General features: G+C 34.7%; 1 protein-coding gene across 1 annotated transcript in view; it reads left to right on the forward strand.

The window, feature by feature from the left end:
• Positions 1–20900, forward strand: part of DNER (delta/notch like EGF repeat containing) — a 107861-nt gene that overhangs the window by 47010 nt on the left and 39951 nt on the right. Inside the window, exons 3-5 of the mRNA XM_048955160.1 lie at positions 3443–3537; positions 5951–6117; positions 17189–17334. Of these exons, the coding sequence (XP_048811117.1) occupies positions 3443–3537; positions 5951–6117; positions 17189–17334 (408 nt within the window). The remainder of the gene's footprint in view (positions 1–3442; positions 3538–5950; positions 6118–17188; positions 17335–20900) is intronic.

Below are 20900 nucleotides of genomic sequence, written 5' to 3' on the forward strand. Positions count from 1 at the left end.
CTTCTTTTTGTCATAGAAAGACTCAAGATGTTAATGCTGTTAGTATCTTTGAAACAAAAATATTTTATGTATTAAGTTCTCTGTTTAAAAGAAATCCACCAGTAATGTAATTTAGATACAAATTTACAGAATATAATACAAAAAGAGGAATGCTATATTTCATGTCAACAGTTCAAAAATTCCCAAACTCCAAGTAATATGTTGAGGAGCATAAAATCTTCAGAATAGTCTGTGCTGATGTGTGAGATTATCTTTGTAAGCAGCTGCTAAGCATGCCTCAGGCTCTGGCAGGTGCATCAAAATTTTGTTTTCTTTAGCAACTATTTTTAAAATAGCTGCATCATTTGTATTGTATCTGTGGTTTGTTCCCTGAGGAACTTCCTTGCTGGCTTAAAGGTTCTGTGCTACTGAGTGCAGCAGGGGAATTTTGGAAGACTTTGATCTCATTGCCAACATATGATTTTATTTTTTTTCCACAGATTATTTTTAAATGACTTTAAGTGTTTGACACTGTTTGTGTTTTTGACTTTAGCCATTTCACTTTTAAATTTAAAGAGCAATTGGAATAGTAAGGCAGGGTTTATCTTGGACTCTTTGTTTTACATTTTGAAAATAATTTCATTATGTTTTCCTGAGTTCTGTTTTAAATTTCCTACTGGTTTTTTTTTTTTTTTTTCTTAGAGTGAGACCCACAGGTTGTTTTCATCTTCTGACTGCCCTGCATTATTGTAATGTACTTGTCTTCTTTGTCCTCATTTTTCAGTCTTTCAGTTCTTAGGGAGTTCTCTTCAGAAAGGAGAGACACATGCTTAAAAATCTTTATACAAGCTTCCCAGAGCTATGGAAAAGCTATGTGATTTATTTGCTAAATTAGATGTCAGAGCTGTCATTTTTGTCTCTGTAGTATTTGTCTCAAATAGGGTAGTGCTGGCACTGTTTCTGTTCCTCATGGATGCTGCTGTTTCTTCTTGTATGTTTTGTCTGATCCAAGTACCATTTTTTGTAATAGAAAAAAAGTGAAGTTTCAGCTGCTGTGAAATTCTGTTATTTCACATCCTACTGGTTTAGATAAATATTTTAGGAGGTTCTTAGTCCATGAAATCAAGGCCAGTTATAAATGGTGTTCCTTCTTGGAGAAGGAAATCAAACATTACAAATCATCCTATCAGAGGAGTCAAACATGCATTTTGTTTTTCACTTTTCTTGGTTACCAAAGAATATTTCCTACTTGTGTTTTTTATGCTGAACAGTCCTTACTTCTGAATGCTTTGAAAATTTTTTTGAACTATTGCGGATTTTCACAGGGTTAATTGCTCGTTATGCAGCCACTCTTGCTTCATGAGCTTTTTTGTCCTTAAGTTTCCAAGAGTTGTATACTGTTTACTTCCAAGCTTCTAATATAGAATAGTAAGGTAAAGGAGATGCTTAAATTATTTTTGTTTTCCTGCTTGTGATCTAAGGTAGTAGATACAAGACATTCTGAAAATATATTCTAACACTGAATATGTTGTTACATGCACTTGTAAGAGTATGAGAATAAAGACTTTGATACACTGAGACATACAGATTCTCAAAGAAAAAAATATTACGAATGTGGGAAAGTATATAAAAAGAGTGTTAGCCAAACTCATTTTAATTTCATCAAGTTTTGAACATTAGCTTAATAATTTTGACTTCCAGTTTTAATAGATATATTATCTTTTTTCTTTTGATGAGTTTCTTAAAAAAAAAATTGCATTTATTTTTATTTTCATAAGTTACATGTTTATTTTCATAAACTGCATACATATTATATGTGCAAGATAATTCAGCAATGAAGAAATGAGTTGAGTAATCATGCACATTTTTGGGGAGATGTGAATACAGAGAATTTTTCTTGTCTGAGTCAAAGTCAACTCTGAGTCCCTTAACAGTTATTTTTTGTATCATATTCTGGACTTTTGTTTTTTGTATTTTCACAGATATTCCATGGTAGCATTTAACATGTGAATTATAAATAAAATTAGAAGTTCGATTCTGATTTTTCAGTAAAGAATGATTAATTCATGGCAGTGTGTCAGGCATCTGTTTTCACTTTGTCAGTATGGCTAACATGAAAAGGTTGCACACACATTCCAGATGATTGAAGTAATAATGTTGCAAAATCTGCTTAACCTTAATCTTAAGGTGACATTTTTTTTTTTCCACTAGGGTGATATTTCATAGGTAAGCTGTTGGTGAACTACTTAATAAAAACTACAGATAATGTAAGCGATAGGAAAAAAAAATTATGCCATATAAATTATTACTTATATGAAATGAAGAGGTCATTGAAAATAGTAATGGTTTTCAAACTACCTTAATAAATTATTATTCTACAATGATGTGGATCTGTTGGAGAGGGTCCAGAGGAAGCCACCTCTGCTATGAAGACAGACTGAGGGAGCTCGTGTTGTTCAGCCAGGAGATGAGAAAGCTGTGGGGAGACCTCATTGCAGCCTTCAGTACTGAAGGGAGCTTATCAACTGGAGAGACTGACTTCTTATATGACCTGGTATTGATAGGACAAGGGGGAATGGTTTTAAATTAAAGGAGGGGAGACAAGGTTAGATATTACGAAGAAATTCTTTATTCGGAGTGTATGAGGCCATGGTGCAGGCTGCGCAGAGAGGTTATGAAGGCCCCATGCCTGGGGGTGTTCAAGGCCAGGTTGGGTGGGCCCTGGGCAGTCTGATCTGAAGGGAAGCAACCAGCCAACGATGGTGAGGTTGGAACTAGATGATTGCTAAGGTCCCATCCATCCCAAGCCATTCTATGATTCTTTGTTGTATGGCATTCTGTATTGTTTCTTGCTCTAGTTCACAATTTCCATACCAGCTGATTATCAGAGACGAGGCAAATCAGTTCATAGCTCTCAGCTGTGTTTGTCATTTTTCTCCATTGGAAAACATTTCATTAGTTGAAACAACTTGTGCTTGGAAAGAGTAGTTTTAGGCCTTGTTTGAGCAATGCAGAGAATATGTTGAAAAGTAATCTGAGTTTGAAAAAAAAAAAAAAAACACCCAACAGATTTCCATATAGTAAAAAACAATAACAGTGACTGCTGTTATAAATCCTCAAAAATCTCTTGCTAGTGATGCAGCATTTATGGAAGTGGCAAATCTTAGAGCTTTAGTTAGTAACTCACAAGACTAGAAGCCCATCCATCTTTTCAAATTATATGGTCACTTTTAAAGGAAGATACCTTTAGAAGTCCATGCATGACCATGTGCAGGAAAGTTTTGTTAAAATGGAAAGGATGTTTATATGAATTTTCATATTGTTTAATGACAGCATAAACACTTCAGTAAGTGTTTTGATCCATTATTAAAAGATGATTACTGTATTATTAGTGCTATTAAAAAAAATCATCTTTTGTTGTATTTTGTGCTTCAGTATTAAATAAAACTAATTTTATTTTCAGATACTTCCAGATGTGGCTTGTGGAAATGCCAGTTCCAATACCTCTGCTGGAGGCCGTCTTGTCTCCTTTGAAGTTCCACAGAATACATCAATAAAGTAAAAATATTTCTTATGGAATATAAAAGCATTTTTCTTTTAATTTGCCTGGGTATTTTAGAAAACTGCTTTTCAGATACACAGGTTTGTCAAATGGTTAAAAGTACATGAAATAACTTCAGAAAGCCTTCATGTATCTAGCACTGCTGTGACAGCTCTTTGCTTGGTGTAACTTCTCCCACATACTTAATGTTTCAGAAGATGTAAGCATGTAAGCTGACTCTGAATGCACTAGGAATCAGGGCAAATATTCTGAAGATGTCAGTTTTGAAAAGATGTGATGCTTCCTTTCTCCTTCTTGCAGCGAACACTTTTTTTTCCCTTTAGTATAAGATTCACTTGTTGGTGGAAAGTAGTTATTGATTAAATAATTACACTTATTTTATCCTTTATATTTATATTTAATTTCTGGAATATTGCTTTGGGTGTTGTCAGTCAGCTGAAATCTTTGATGTGAATATCTTGCAAACCAATTCCAATTTTAAAAAATTGGAATTTACTCTGTTAAACACATTCAAACTGATAGTTTTTCAATAAAAGGGTTGCTTTGTAACTTTTAATTAACAGAACCTGGCTTCCTAGAAAGATCTGATTCTGTCAGCTGGTATGAGGCATTTCCTATTGAAAACTCGTTTTCACATAAAAATCTGCCAACACAGTTCTCTGGCTCACAGCTTTACTGCAATTTTAGGCTCACATTTTCCCAAAATAGCCTACTTTTCTCATACTGTCATCTTATCTTTCAGAATGCCAGCTTTCAGTTAAAAAAGGCCTTGCTCACTGGAAAAAAACAAACTGCTGCAAGCAGACAAGCTGCAGACAGTTTGAAGCTGTAACTGTTAAACGTGGGAGCTGTCCTATGCTTCCCACGGGACTTTGAATCGATCTCATTCATGAGAAGCTTAAGTAGGGAGCAGATCTGTGAATGTGTGTGTTTTGTTTTTTTAAATCAAGAATAAGCTGACATTTGTAGATTCTATGGCTGTATTTAAGACCTGTGATGGAATGTCCTCATTATAGATGAGCTTGTGGAGTGCACAGTGTTGCTTTTTGTCATTTTCATACTATCTACCTTTAGTAGCTTTTTATTTTGGCTGATTAATGCAAGCTGATATCTATCTTCATTCCATTGTATTTCCTTTGTTGAAGACCTGAATAACATTTCTGGTTCAATGACTGAATACATAAACAACAAAAAAAATTCCGTTCAGTGATTTTCTTTTCTTCTGATATGGGTGACCTAAATGGTTGCTGTCATATTAACAGAAGTTGTTACTGAAAATGAGACATTGAGCTCTGGGAGTAGTGATGGGGTTTTATGTTAAAGTTGACCCAGAATACTGACAAAAATTTACTTATCTGATATGGTCACAGTATTTTATCAACTCATGTCAAATACAATGAGAAAACTTTACATTTCTTGTAAAATAAATAAATAAATGGATGTGTATGTATATAAAATATTTTTATATACATTTATAAAAAAGGGAGACACCACACTGCTTTTGTAGAATTGAGACACTTTTAGCAGAAGAAATTGTGCAACAGAGTGTCTACCCCTTGTATGTGGGGCTTCTTTTCAGTAAGACAGAATTAGCAGTGTTTCAGCAGTAGGATGGTTACGAGTTATGATTGAACTTTGGGAGGATTGGACATACTCAATGGTGATCCGTTTAGGTGAAATTGATGCAAATTTTTTGGGATCTTGCCAGAAACACTATAGATAGGTTTTTATTTTTTCTTTATTGAAATTAGTGGAAAAAAGTATCCTAAGAGGAAAGCAACACCAATATAGATATAGTGCTCCCTAGTGGATCTGACAGTGCATAAGCAGTTGTGTATGCTTATTCAACCCGTCAATATTCAGGAAGGCACCATGAACTCAGTGACCTTGAGAGCATTACACAACTCATTTGATTTACAAGAATAAACAGTTCCAAACCTTCGATCTGGTGTAGCAAATGAAAGAGGATTTCTACCAGCATCCCCTGTATTGAATGGATGTTGAACGTTCTTCAGTAGGTAGGAGGGTTGGATGTGTTTCGGTTGCAGAAAATGATAGCATTCTAGCTGTAGAGCTACTATTTAAAAAGACATAAATACAAATAGTGAACAAGGCTACTGTTGGGTAGCGTTTTACATAAAACTGTTACTGGACTCTAAGTTGCTGTCCTTCAGTATGAGAAATTGAGACTCTGTATGATTAAATCTGCTTAGGTATACCATTATACAGATGTTACTGTTAAAAATATTTTAAATTTGGTGGAAGTGATGAAAATCTTCAGACCTTTTCATGATTCCATGTTCACCAGATTTAAGTATTCCTTCTCTGATAATAAGCTTTTTGTTCTGATGTACTTTAAGACCAATTTCCCCCACTGTATGTAAATATTCTTGTCGTTTATTTTCTTAGAATAAGACAAGATGCTACTGCTTCGCTTATCCTACTATGGAAGGTGACAACTGCTGGATTTAAGCAGTGTTCGCTCATTGATGGCAGAAGTGTCACTCTTCTCCAGGCACTGGGTGGACTTGTACTTTCTGAAGAAATGCTTGCATTAGGAAACAACTACTTTATTGGTGAGTAACAAGATGACTCTGTTTATCACCTTTAGGTGACACTTGGTACCTTACCCAACATTCAGAGAAACAAAGAGGTAATTCTCTTGATTTATGTACTGCTGAAAAATTCAGACTTGATAGACTGATAGACTAGACAGACAAGATAGACTTGACCATGTTTTAGATGTTAATTCATTCTCAGTAGATGTGAGTCGCACTAAATTCCTACACAGGTGGCATGGTTCAGTTTAAATTGAGATGGTGATTTTTGCCTGCCAGTTTCAAATGACGGAAGGTATTTTTGGTGTTCTATTTTAATCATCTATGAAGTTTTAGTAAAAGCTCAAGTAAGTCCAAATGTTCAAGTTAAGTTTCTGTCAAATACTATGTCATGAGGTATGTTGTGAGGAAGCTTAAGCCTATATATACATATAAGCCTATATATACACATATATACATACAATAAGAAATGCAATAGATCTGGTCTTCTGACAGCATTTATTTGCACCACTTTTAGTCTTCAAATTTTGTCTTTGTAAATATGACACCTTAAATATGCTGTATGTTTTCTTGGGCAGTTAAATGTTAAGTATCTTTGTGGAAGTCACAGAATGAAAATAGGCTGGCATGTTGTTTTTTAGTGCATGGCAAACAATACTGATTTAAATGCATTCTTTATGCTAGACGTAATAGATTTAATTAAAGTGAGCTTTCTGGGTTTATAGTTTATTGTACCAATGACATGAAGCCAAAATGATTGCAGTACCAGCCTTCATTGTGATCCTGAACTTCTTTACATCTTAAAATGAACTTATCATGCTGATAAATGTAAAATAAAAAGCATCCTGATGCAGAAATATTGGGCTGAATTTATATCCAATGCAGAGAGAAAACCAAATGTAGAAGTAATGCTATGATTTCTATCTTTTGAGTTGTCTCTTCGCAAAGGTATTACATGAGGGTTGTTAATGTAATCATTTAATTACCATCAGGAGTGGTTTCTTTTAGTGATAGTTATTCCTTCAAATAATTTTCTAGTTCTTTATATTTTTATTGTTACTTCCTTCCTTACAATGTGTTTAATTTTAGTTTTTATGGTTTAGTTTTGAGTTAATTTATATTAAAAATCTCCTTGTTTGTTTTTCTTAGGAAAAAAAATTGCTTTTGCTTTGTAGTAGTTAATATATGGTGAAAATAAGTAAAAGCTTGCTGAAGACAGGATACATCATGAGTTTCCTACACTGGTCATGAAGGTTAATGTCTATCTTGGTCAATAAGCTGGCAGATAGAGGGCCCAAGTTGCTCAGTGAAAGTTCAGCTGGGCTATACACAGTACTTTATTGATGTAAACACCTACACTGAATATTGTCTTATTCTTCCATACAGTTTGCCTTGTCCTACTTTCCCTTGTGTAGGTGTCCTTCTGTCACAAGGGTTTTTACTTTGAGTTGTTAACTGTACGCAAGTTAAAAAGACACCTTTTCCTTGATGGGTATAAAACCAAATTCAGTTCATAAGCAAGAACATCAGTACGTTTTTACCTCAGGCAGTACAAGTTTTCTCAGGCCTCTTATTTTACTTCTACCCACTTTTTGTTATTTCTTAACCTTTGCTTCTGATATTCGTGTAGATTTTTCTAGTCATTGTGATGTTGTTTAACTTACATAAAGAAGATTAATCACGGATGCGTATGCAGAACAGCAGGGAGTCTCTACTGACAGTGATTCGTTCATGAATGGGCACATCTGAGTGTTTAGTAAAGGGCAGATAAACTGCATTTGAATTTTTATAAATCTTATTTAAATTTTTTGCAAATGGATGAATTGCCTATAGTGCTCATGATAGAAAATGAAAATAAAACATTTCATGTGCATGTCTATCTTCTAGTTCTGAAGTGTCTTGACTCTCCTCCATGATACAATCTCACAGTGAGATACGTTGTCAGTTTTCTGGGCTAGATTATTTTATGTGGCCTTAGCCTAGTTATAACTTTCCCCAGAATAATTTCCTTTTATTAAAACACTTCAGCAGAAAAAAAATGGAATACGAAAATGGACCTGAAATCAGATTTTTTAAATTTTCAAAGTATTTGTGACCCATCAGTATTTATTGTAGAAAAGAGAAAATACTATCCTATGGATTTTCTTCATAACTGTATTGAAATATTCGGCTTACGTTCCATCACTAATTCTCATCCAATAAAGTTCTCTTCTTGGATGTAAATCGTACAAAATGGTGATTTTATAAAACAAACATCAGTAATTTAGCATGCACTTAAGTCGATGATACTTAGGAAAGAAAATCAGAAGGGCCTCAAGGTACTGTAGGGTGCTGCAAGCACAGCAGTGCTTCCATGTATTTCCTTTACATACCTTTTTTTCAATCTTTTTTTGTCCAAACAATTTTATTTTTTTTTAGGGACTCATCTGTTAATTGGTAAATTCCGTTCAATTCTCTATGACCTTTTTAAAAAAAAAAGTTAATTAGAACTGTAAGAGAAAAAAGGGCACCGTCTGAGAGAGTAATGTAACATTTTCATCTTCTGCCTACAACTCACCTGAGTCACTTCCTCGTGGGTTGTCTCCAACTTTGTTACCCAGTTTGACACTGCAGATATCTCTTCCAAATCTTCCTGGATATGATGTTTATGTCAAAGATTAAGCATTTTTGGAAATTTTATTTGTTGAGTGTTACTTAAGGTAACTAATTATAAAAACAGTATTAAAGTAGTGTAGACAAGATTGAAAAGAACTTAATGTTGGAAATAATGTACTGATTTTTTGATCTATTTTTTTTTCTTTTTTTTTTAAATTAAAAAATGCTTTGATCAACTAATGTAAAAAACAAAAACCCAACAAACAGTGCAATCTACCGTGACAAAAGTAACCAGTAGTAAAGATCAGGTGGACTGTTGGTCTCTGCCCAACTGTTTGCAAGAAAAATGCTTCATTTGATGATGTGAGAACTAAAAAGTTTTTTTCTCCCAAATTCAGGAACTTAAAGAAAAAAAACAACAACAAAAGCATGTCATTAAAGGCGTTCTATATTCTCTGGATAGCAGGTTTTTTTAATATCTGCAACCCAAATATCTGTTCTGTAAAGTGGAATGCTAGGAATGAGGTTGAAATTTGCAAAAGAAATAGGAAGTGGAAGAAGTGGAAATTGATCATCTTTTTAAATAAGAGGTGTTGACAAAGGGATCAGAGTGTAAGCGTGGTAATTCATGGAAAGTCTGCCTTTCACATCAGTGTAGTTACAACTTCACACTATTTGTCCCAGTGTTCTTTGAGGTTAACGAGCTATTCCTGATAAACTATTATCATATTTACAAAACATCTCATCATTATTGCTTTTAATTCATTCTCTTTGTACTAGAGTATAAGAAAACAGCTAGTTGCAAAACTTCGTCTCATTACAACTGCACACCTATTATTTCTGGTGAATTATTGCAAAAAATAACTTGAAATCAGATTGAATGCATTTTTATGAGTCTGAAAAAGAGAGACGAGTGCTGTGATGCACTGTCAGTCTGCGTATGGGTGTTTCAGACCGAAGTTCTGCTGGTTATGAGTAGGTTACAGTGAACTGTAAGTGCTGCTTGCTGTATATTTGGAAGGAATCTGATACACCCAACATAGTGCTATTTTCTCTTACAGGAAACAATGCCCTACATCTGGGAACACCTACAGGAGCATGTATAATTTCTTTTATTCAAGTTTGTTGCAAGTCCGTAAGATTTACTAATCTGCCAGTATTGTATCTCTCTTGAGAAAATAATGCACTGAAAAAATAGAAAAGCCCTTTTTAAAGGGTATTGAAGGACGTTTTCAGCTTCTACAGCAACTCTGTCACAAATATTCTATAATTTGTTACTTGCATCTTATTTATCCAAACTCACAATCATCCTCCAATTGGAAACATTTATTCTGGAAATGCAATCTGCTATTCAGACTGGGCAAAAGCAAAACCAACATAATAAAAGTATTAACATCTTTGTTCTTTCAATGCTGAGATATTTAGATTTTTTTCAGTCACCATACACATCTGTTTCTTACATACTCTGTTAGTTTACTCTGGCACTGGATTCATTTACCTGCTCATTAAGGGAGTGCTTCTACACTTCATGACCAAAGGCACTGTGAGCCTCACATCCACAGGTGCCTGCTGCAGTTTTGCACAGCTTCCAGTTTATCTTGTAGGCTGCTATAGGTATACTTGCAGTGGCATGCAGTAAGCAAATGTCTGTGTGTTCGTGATTATTACGATATTGCTTTGTCAGTGCTGACTAAGAGTCAGCTTCTCATCAACTTCTGTGATAAAATGTTGAACGGACTGCTTTTCTGCCTAGACATGCCTGGTGCTGAACTGCAGTGATGGGACATGCTTCAGAAAAATAGCAAAGCAAAGTCAGACAGATGGTGTTTGTATTTAGTCTCTGTGTCCCCATAAGTAAAATACCAGAATAGTTTGTGAAACTGTATTGTTTAAATCATTTTTTAAAAAAGCTTGTGAATAACTTGATTTGCTGTGTGACTTCTGTTTTGCTTAGCACTTTAATGATGCAGCATAAAAGCAACTCTCTTTCGCAGGATATTGCTAGGTTAGCTTTTCATTTAATTGTTTATAAAAGGAGGAAGAAGTTTATTAACAAAACTGCTATTTCTCCAATAAAATGTTATGGACAATAAAGCAGAAGATTTAGCTTTTAATATGAACGGAAAGAACATATTTTTATCTGAATTAAAAATAAATTCTCCAGCAAAATCTTTAAATTATAATGCTTATTTTAATCTCTTATTTTCATTGCAGAGAAGAAAATTGGTGTGTAATCTTCTGCAGGGTGCCAAGCCTTTTGGATCAATACAATTTAACCACCTGGCTTGAGCTATTACTATAAAGTGTTTTAAAAATTTGTCCTTGCACAAACACACTTGGAAATGGATCCTTTAGCATCTTTATGTTGTGGTGAAGAACACTGATAGGTTTCAAATAATAGCACCTATCAGACTGCTTGCTTAAATTCAACAGCACTTTTTAAAACCTTTCTTTGAGAGGAAAATTAATGCCTGTATCCTCAAGCAGAAGCGATCTGGCGCATTTTAAAAAGTGTGGGATCCACACATACATATGTGCAGAGGTGACAGTGTTTTGCAATCCAAAAGGCTGTTCTTCCTCTCTTATACAGTAGAGTCCTATCTCTAATACTTCTGCCCTAGCGAAAAGTGAGCCCATTTTACATGGCCATTATGTGCTCTCTTGATGCTCTGTAGTTCATTTTGTCGATCTCCTTGCAACATCTCATCATACATAACAAATGGTCACCACTAAAATAACTGCAGGTATGCCAGATGGCCAGAATGAAATTTAATGTATGAAATAATTTATTAAAATAAATAACCTAAAGGCATATTCTGAAAAAAAGTCTTAAGATTTTCAGGTTTCTGTCTTGCTCTGGAGTTTCGATTTAGGAAGCAAATTTTAATTCTGACCTTATGGATGGAGTGTTTCGTGCTATAGTGCTTAAAACAAGCAGCTCTTTCCATCGAGAGAAAACAGTTTGCTGCATTTATTTACTATGGCAAATTGAAATAGGGCAGATTTATTTCATATTAGGAAATGTGTGAATTGAATGCACAGAAGGCTATGCAGTGACGTGACTTACCTTTTAAAAAGTCACCATGTGTCAGCTGAGCATCTCTGTGAGCTCCTTGCCCAGGGTGTACATGTGCAGTCATTTGACTTAACCCTCCTTCACTCTGAACTAAATTAAATCACTTTGCATTGCCCTGCACATACCTCTGCTGCCTTGTTGACGTCTCTGTGCCACTCAGCACTGTGCAGCAACCTGTGCTGGTTACTTGCGTGCAAGTCAGCCTTTCCAGTGGGGGAATTTGGAGACAACTGCTCCAGTTAATGGGATTTTCATTTTCATGCTTGCTATTTGCCTGGAATGGCCCTATTGCAGGCAGTATTGAGCACTGTGCATAGCTGTGAACGTTTCCCTGAGGGCCTGGGCATAAGAGCTAACCTGACAGAGAATGGCCTTTTGATAAACAAGGGCAGTAGAAGTAATGGGAACAGCGCAAATGGATTGATGATGGCTAATTTCAAAGACTTTTTCAAAGGATGGCCTAATAAGGGAAAATGCTAAGCATCCAGCTGTAATAAAAAAAACCTTCTGGAAAATGCTATTATGCTGTATAAAAAGGATGTTTTTTATAAATGTAACGAAGATCAATATCCTGCCCTGCTCTTCATGATCAAGTTATATGTGCCTTGTCTTGAACTTATGTAGGTACAAACATTTGATTATTCCCCTTTTTTTTTTTTTGATACATTGTTATGTTTTAAATTAACAACTAAATAACTTTTGCTCTTTAGCTCACACCTGCTGTGACCAGTTCACTGTGGAGATATTTACCTTCAGCTGATCACGTGGTTCTTGGCACTGTGAGATCTCAGATGAATTACTTAACCTGATCTGTAAAATGAGGATACTAATGAGTAATTTAAAAGAGAAAGTGAGGCACATTTTAATAAAGCTTGTGACATGCTTTGAGATCTTCAGCTAGTAGTGTAGCATATTGCACAGTGTATTTAAGTATAGAGTAGCTGCTCTACTATTTTTGAGTCAGTCACTACAGATGTTTCCTAGCTAACTTTGCCACCCACATGTTCTACCTCAGCTGCTCTTCCCACAGTCCCAGTGATGCCATTTGCATTCTATTGCTCTTATTGCTTCTGCAAGGTGTGGTGTCAGAAATTCTGGTGGTCTGTGTTTGTGCCCAGAATAGTCCATTGCCAGCTTAGCAGCACTTCAGAGATACTGATAAATAAGCACAGTGGGGAAAATGTGATATAGGAAATCTATGAGTAGATCAGCCTTGTCACCCTTATGCTGTTCTTTCACGATTGTCTTGGACAGTAAACAGCAGAGTCCTTGAAGCTGTGGTAGGTCATACTCTAAGCTACTGTCACATCTCTTTAGTAAGCTGTATGCAAACACTTTCCTAAGTACGCTCTTGCTAGCTAACTATTTCATAATCCCATCATAGGTTTTAGTCCAGTCAGATTATCAATTGTTAACTAATTGTTTAGCAACAGTGACATTTTGAAATTGTTCTTTGTTATAGAGAAGAATCAATCTGCCTAGGGATTTTTGTATGCTAACTATACACAACTAATTTGCTCAGTTAATAAATCTGTTTTGACTGTCAATCCTGCAAACCTCATTTCCAACTTGAAAGTCAGGTTGTGTGTTCCCAAAGTTTTGATAGCAATTTTCTTATACCCCAGTTTTGCTTTGTGTTGTACCTATGTATGCCTATTATGGTAAATCTGCTTCCTATGGCTGTGCAGAAGTGTTACTGAGAATATAACCTGACCAGCACAATGCTTATCTCTGTCACTGTAATGGTTATTGTCTGAGAACAGAGTATATGTTTGATTTTCAGAATCTAGGATGACTTTTCAGTGTTTGTGGTGAAGGAAGAAAGCATTTTCAAACAGAGTGTGACTGTGATATTAATGGGTGTAAAGGGCTGAGGGGGAGCAGTGAGTTTTGCAATCCCTTATTTAAAATTAAAACAAACAAACAAACAAACAAAAACCCCAAAACTTTTAAAATCACTGTTTCATGTGACATTTGCAAAAAAAAAAAAAAAAAAAATCTGAAATGGATCTTTGATTCTTGCTAAAGATTATTTATCACAATAGGAATGAAATATGGTGATATATTCCATTCAAAAGCAGTAGCTGACCGAGGCATTTGTGACAAAACACAGTAAGTGTACTGATTTGTATAGAGGTTGGGAGCTTAGATTAATTGTATCACTTATAAATACCTGTATTTGTGGGCAAAGTGGCAGTTCTGTTATCACAGCTGTATATTTGAGTCTCTTGGTGCTACGTTACCTAGCAGTATTCTTAGAGAATGATCTCAGATGTTCTGTCCAAGCATCCTATGGTACTGATGTCCCAGAAGTACTGCATCAAAGATTATGCACGTCACTATCTACCTGTTTTGCACTTGTTTTCTCCTTCTGCATGAAAACGATCCTAATACAAACCAGGAAAAGACTCCTGACCCATTTTTTTTCAGATTCAGTAGAACAGTTTTAGTGTCAGGCCTCTGAGGGTAATAGTAGGCCTTAATGACCTGACCATGAAAAGATGGAGAAGATGATGAGTGACTGGCTATTTGCAAATCAGAAGCATGCTTCCGTTATTTCAGTGTATAATGGTAAATTTTCACAAATTGTGCTTTGATTATATGCTTGATATACTTCATTTTTGGGGTCTTTGAATGTTGGACACATATTTGAAAGATTGAGCTCTCTGATATTTACTAGATAAATAACTACTATTTGAGTTAGTGATACATGCTATTGTAAGAAAGGGAAATTGGTTTGTATAGTTAAATTATGTTTACTACTGTATGTTTAGATCACAAAAGCACGATGATAAGTAGAGTAGGCGCTTGTGGTTGTCTTCACAGTGTAGAGATAGCACAAGTATAAAGATCACACAAGCCAAGTAGTCACTTCTTACTTTGTTGCTAACTCAATAGTCTGGACTAAATACAGGTGTAAAGAAATCATATGTTGTGACTCGGATAAAGGTTAAAATGGTAATTTGAATGGCACAATGTGATAGTTCTAAAAGCACCTGAATGTAAATATTGTCATCTTTTTTTTTTTTTTAAGCTGTATTCTTTATTTTTAGTTCTCACCTTTTTGATACAAGAGAAGTAGTAGCACATGTGCTTTGCTCTGCTAGGATTAAGTTGGTGAACTAGCAGGATGGAGTGAGTGTAGTATTTTACCCAGCATACTGCCGATGAAATCATTCAGGCATTTCTCAGACTCTCAACTGTGTGTGCACAAAGCTTGAAAATGCCTCCTCTGCAATATAAATGACTTGTCACATCATATCCTGATTTATTAGGTTTTAAAATTGTTTCAGTGTTACTGCTGTAATTAGCTCAACCGCAAATTGTTCAATGCAAAGTACTCTGATGTCATTATGTTTTAACCAGCTTTAGAAAACCGGTAAGATTAAAATGAACAAAATTACCTTTTGCTATAAACAACTTCAATCTTTTTCTTCAGACGTCAGATGAAAGGAGCTGTAAGCATTCTTCTGAAAATATTCTCATACCTAGAAGTTAAAAATAGAAGTTATGCTACTTCAGTCACTGTTACAGGAATTGGAGAAGGAATTAATTAACCTGTGTTACGCAGGGAGTCATATTTAGATGATTAGGCAACTCTCTTCTAGTCTTGGAACTTTAAGATTTCAGAAAGTTTATGCAACTTCTATAGAAGGAAAAATGTATAGCTGTATTTTTACCTTCCTAGTCTTTGGAAGTTAGGTGAGATAATTAGAAATTACAGGAAAACGTGTGGCATTCCAGTGAGAATAATGGCTTCTTCAGTGGTTTGCCTAAGGGATTTAGATACCAAAATAGAACAGCACTCAAAGTAGAAAGAAGGTTGATTTGATATTCCTTTAGGGAACTGTCCTGAAGAATATGTAACAATCTGCTTCAGACAAGAAAATGTGAACCCAAAGACATTTTCTAAATACCTCATTCTTCCAAGCATTCACATATAATTGCATGACTGCCTGTGACAATCACGTTCAATTGTTAAAGGAAATAATTCTGGCTGCATTTTAGAGCAGATGGGCAAAAAGGAGGTATGTATTGAGGCCAGAATAAACTGGCTTTCTTAGAAGAGGTCAGCAGATTACAGTAATTTCCATTGGGTAAAACAGACCATTAGGCATTTATAACTGTCTCTTGGACAGTTTTAATCTGGTCTTGTAGAGTATTTAACTGACTCATGCAAGTTGTATTCAAGTTGATAACAATTGTATTGGGTATGAGATTTTGCTGCTTTGAAGACATGGTTTAGTGTTTCTAGTATAGACAATTTATTGTTCAAAGGAAGCACCATTTTAAAAAGTGAGATCTAAAAATGAAGGACAGTGGAATTTTTCCATATCATTTGCTTTGCAATTTGTATAATTAGTCACACTTGAGACTTTCATATGCAGAATGTAAGTAATGTTCAGCAGCTGTTCTGGAAAGAGAATTTACTTGAATTTCAAGCAGTTTCCTGAGAAACTGGTGTATTACTGTTCCTTATAAGTGCTTACTGATATATATAAATATATATATGTAAAATACTAATACTGTATTATTTTTTGTAGTTGAGAAAATATTGTTCAATTTCCAGTCTGTAGTGCAAGGAGCTTTATTGCATCTTGAAAGTTCCTTTGAAACCTATGCCATAAATGAATTTTAGAATTTAGAACAAAAAATATTAGGAAAAAAGACCATTGTGTCATATGCTTCCTGCATCCATTTGCAGTCATATTTTTTTAAAAATTAAGGATATTTTATTTTACAAATATTTATATTAGAAATATGGGTGATAAGGATGTTGTTGTGCTCCAGTGTGTTTTAGTAGCTTCCAACCAACAATTTCTTTTCTCAGTTCCATAAAATTATAGTACCTAGTATCATCTCATAGAGTGATAGGACATTCAGATATAACTTGTATTGCAAGTACTGAAAGGAATACTGTCAAATGGAGTGCATCATTGCAGAGTCCATCAAAGAGGCAGCGCTGAGATTGTCCATCTTTTACCACTGTAATTCTGCTTAAGATCTGTGTGCTTTCTAGTTCTACTTTAAGTAACTGCTGAAATTTATATAAATGTTTTCCTCCACTGAGATTGATTTTAATACTCCTTGCCATTAAATACTTAGGGAAGTACATAAACGATCAAAAAGATAGCAGACTAAAGTGGTTGATTATTAGAAACCTGAGAAATGAAAGCAGACTAGAGCCCTACAGGTCGATCTGTTTCACCAGCCTTCTCTTCTTTTGTTAATCCTAAGAAGTGCTTACAAACTCTATTCCAATTTTTGTTTACATTTGCATTAAATTTAGGTAAGACTGTATGGAATATGAGAAATCATGATCGATTCAATTGTTTGTCAAGCAGATGAGCATCACTGTGTATTAACATATACCTTTTTTCCCCCATATATTAATGATTTCTTTTTCTTTTTTAAAAGGTTTTTTGAATGACTCAGTTACTAAGTGCATTGTGGCTTTACGGTTGACTGTGATAGTGAAAGTCAGTACCTGCCTGCCTGCGGGAAGCCATTCAGATAAATTCCAGTGTTCAGGGAAAGGAAAATGTATCACGAAACCAGATGAGGTAAGGTGAACTTATCAAGATCTTTGCATAATTTGGAAACTTTCTGCTAATATAAATGCAAGGGAAATTGTTCTTGGTCCTCCTAGTATGTACTACCTTGCTGCTGTGAAATAGACTTCAAAAACCATAGATGTTACTAAATAATGACAGTGTATTTATGAAATAATTTGATAATGTTTGGAAATCTTCATGTGCTCTTTCCTTGAGAGGTTATATTGAGAGATTAGAATGACAGCAGCAATTTCATTGACTGCTTTGATATTTTTGTGCCATCTACTAACAACAACAAAAAAATCATATGTTAACTTTCCATGCTGCATACTGCTTTGACAAAACCAGACTGGCATTCTATGATCAAAAGCCTGTATTCTCTGCTGCCTTCTATACATGTTGACTTTAATAAAGTAATATGCAGCACAAAAATGTGCAGCTAATATTTGGTTTTAATAACATTCATTTGGGAGATAAAAGCAATAGTAACTGTTGAGTAAATATTAACAGCTGCGAGCCTGCTGTGAACACAGAAAATCTGGCATATTTAGGGAATTCACTAATAGTTCATCTGCTACCATTTTGCGATTTAAATTCTCAATAAGCATGTTTGATAGAAAAATGCAGCTTTGACTTGTAACAACAATAATTAAGTTGCTGCAGTAACCTATCTGTGTGTGGCAGTGCTAACATCTGGAATAACATCTTTATTCTTTGAAAATTAAATTTTAAAACGCTTAAGGTAATGTGAACACAATGACTGTTATCCAAATAACTTGTTCACGCAGTATGCTATTTTATGGTCCAGCTTAGTTTTTCTGCATTCCTGTATCTGCCATTTTTCTAGAAATTCAGCATTTTGAATTTGATTTATGTAAATAATATGTTCAGATGTTCTATATATAGTGGCATATGAAAACATCTTTCCTTTTTCAATTTTTTGTCATGTTGAGAGTTAAAGGCTTTGATAAACAGTCAAATGTTATGTTTTCCTGTTGTTAGTCCATTTTTATGTCCTAATTTCTTTATTTTACTGCAAGCTATACGTCACAAAGAGAACATACATTACTTCCTGTATCTATGCAGAAGCATTAATATATTTTTAAGGAAAATGCATAGTTTGTTTTTAATAATCACCCGTGTTTCAAAAATCTCTGATATGTGGAATTTTACTTATTAATAAATTACAGTTATCTTTAAAAAGAAAGGCAAATTGGCTTCATGACAGCAAAGAGGAGCTTGAGAAAAGGGAACTCAGTATGTGTACATCCACACCTTTAATCCTGACTTTGAAAATTGTATCCAGCTTTTAGTGATGAATTAACCTCCCTCTTGAGCATACAGTGTTTTTCCTTCCCTGGAAAATGAATAGGAGAATTTAAAATTACTCCCATCTTTCCACAGTTTTGAGGAACAGTAACAGCACAATGTGTTAAGATAGAGTTTATAACAGAATGTGAATCAGACATTCCTGTAGCTGAAGCTGTGGGGTATCACAATCATGCTAAAGTCCATTTTGAGAGAGGCATCTGCCAGTTAATAGTAGTCAAAGAACTGGAATTAGCAGGATTCTATCTCTTTAATAACATTTTAACTTCAGAAACATGTATTTTTGCTGTCACAAACTGTTACCTTGAACAGATGATGAAGTTTCCCAGTGATCCTCTGCAGTCTCTTCAGACCTATGCCAAGTTGTGCTCCGAAAAGGGGCAACTCAGTAAATCCTCATTGTTTCCAAATGTTTATTTATGACCAGACTCCTACTCCAAGGATAATAAAAATGTTATTTTGTCTATTCAGCCATAGTGATTTTTCAAATCTGACAGTTTTCCTTACCCATTAGTGTATTAGTTGCATAATAGAATTTCAGCTGGGAAACTGAATCAGGCCCAGCGTGAGCAACATAGTTAAAAATAGAAGGTGTATATTTCATTAAACAGGATGTTTTCGCCATTGTTTAAGTTGTCTTAGGGGAGATGTATCATAAAATGTCTTTATGGTTTCCCTAATGATGAAGCAAACAACAGCCAAAATTATATGCCTGCCATGTACCAACCAACTGCTGAGTTGCTTCCCACAAGACCTTCTACATTTCTTTATCCAGAACAGAAACTTTAATTTTCTTTAGGTTTGCAACATGCCCTTTGTGATTTGTTTTTACCTCTAATTCATTCAGTTTGCACATTCTAGTCTTGCAGGATGCAAAGCAACTTCTTAGTGGAATTCATAAAAGGCCTAATGTGGTGAATATGCTCAGAGCTGTGCTGGCTGTAGTCATTTTGCTTCCAGTGATGAGAAGATTGATTGCCTTTGTTTTTTCATGTACTTCATAGTTTTATAACAAATCTAGTAGTAACACATTTGCATAATGGAAACTTTAAATGTAATTAACAATCTGCAGTAATATAAGTGCAGTGGCATACTATCATCTGTGAGGTGCATAAAACTATAAACAAATGAATTTTGGTCTAACCTGGAAGTCTTGGCTGGTTTTTAGTTATTTCTTGCTTATAAATAAGTAGCTTACCTTCTACTGAGCTGGGTGTTATAGAATGTGGACATAAAATTGTAAGCTCATAATGACAGTTTCTTTTTCAATTGTTGTTGATGCTGAACATAAAATTCACAACTTTGAACAAACTTCTTTGAAGTGAAGTGATGCTGTGTTAAAGTGATGCCTTTTCTTTGCTCTGTCTGAGCTTAGTACCTCTGTTTTGCTGTTGTGCTTGCCATTCTTCCACAACGGAAAAGTGAATGTTCAGAAACATGATACTGGTCTTGGTATTATCACCAAATAAATACCAAATTGACATTTATTGACTCTCACCAGAATGAGTTGTCCTCAGACAAATTGGCTATGAATTGAAGAGAAAAATCCTATTATAATCCAGAGAGAAGTTTGTTAGGAATTTCTGATTCTGTGTAGGATTTTAAAGTGAGCTATAGACATCCATTAGATTTGAGAGCTACCATTCTGGTTCTATGGAGACAGAATACAGTATACTCCTAAATACAAAATAAGTATTTATTACACAGAAGTGTTGTGCTCAAATGACTCTCTGTAAGGATTGCCATGAATGCTCAGTCCTTTTTTGTCAAGACAAAGCAGACCCAAAGCATTATTTTGGTAGGGAGGGATACTTCCATAATTCAGACCAGACCATTTTTTTTTCTGTAGGATAAAAAGTAAAATTATTTTATGCCTCCAGTGAGTTTGTAATCAGTGACAAAACATGAAAACAGTGCATCAACCAGAAATTTTCTTTAATGATATTAAAAAAAACCCATAAAATGTTAATTTTTCAGAGAAATATGTAAACTTCTTAAAATCAGCGTGTAATTTAATTCTTCTCTACTTCTCTGATTACTTTGACGTAGCATTGATGATAAGGAATGGCACACAGTGTTCATGGTATGGGCTATGCAATTTATTAATGCCTTTGTCTATGAATCTATATTGGGATTGTGTTTATTGTACAACTTTATTGTACATAAATGTTGTACAGTTTTTACTTATGGATGCCTAGTGTCAGTATTATAGTCCATGGGCATAATGTACACCAGCACTGAAAACC

This window comes from Lagopus muta, chromosome 9, assembly GCF_023343835.1.
Source record: "Lagopus muta isolate bLagMut1 chromosome 9, bLagMut1 primary, whole genome shotgun sequence".
NCBI lineage: Eukaryota > Metazoa > Chordata > Aves > Galliformes > Phasianidae > Lagopus > Lagopus muta.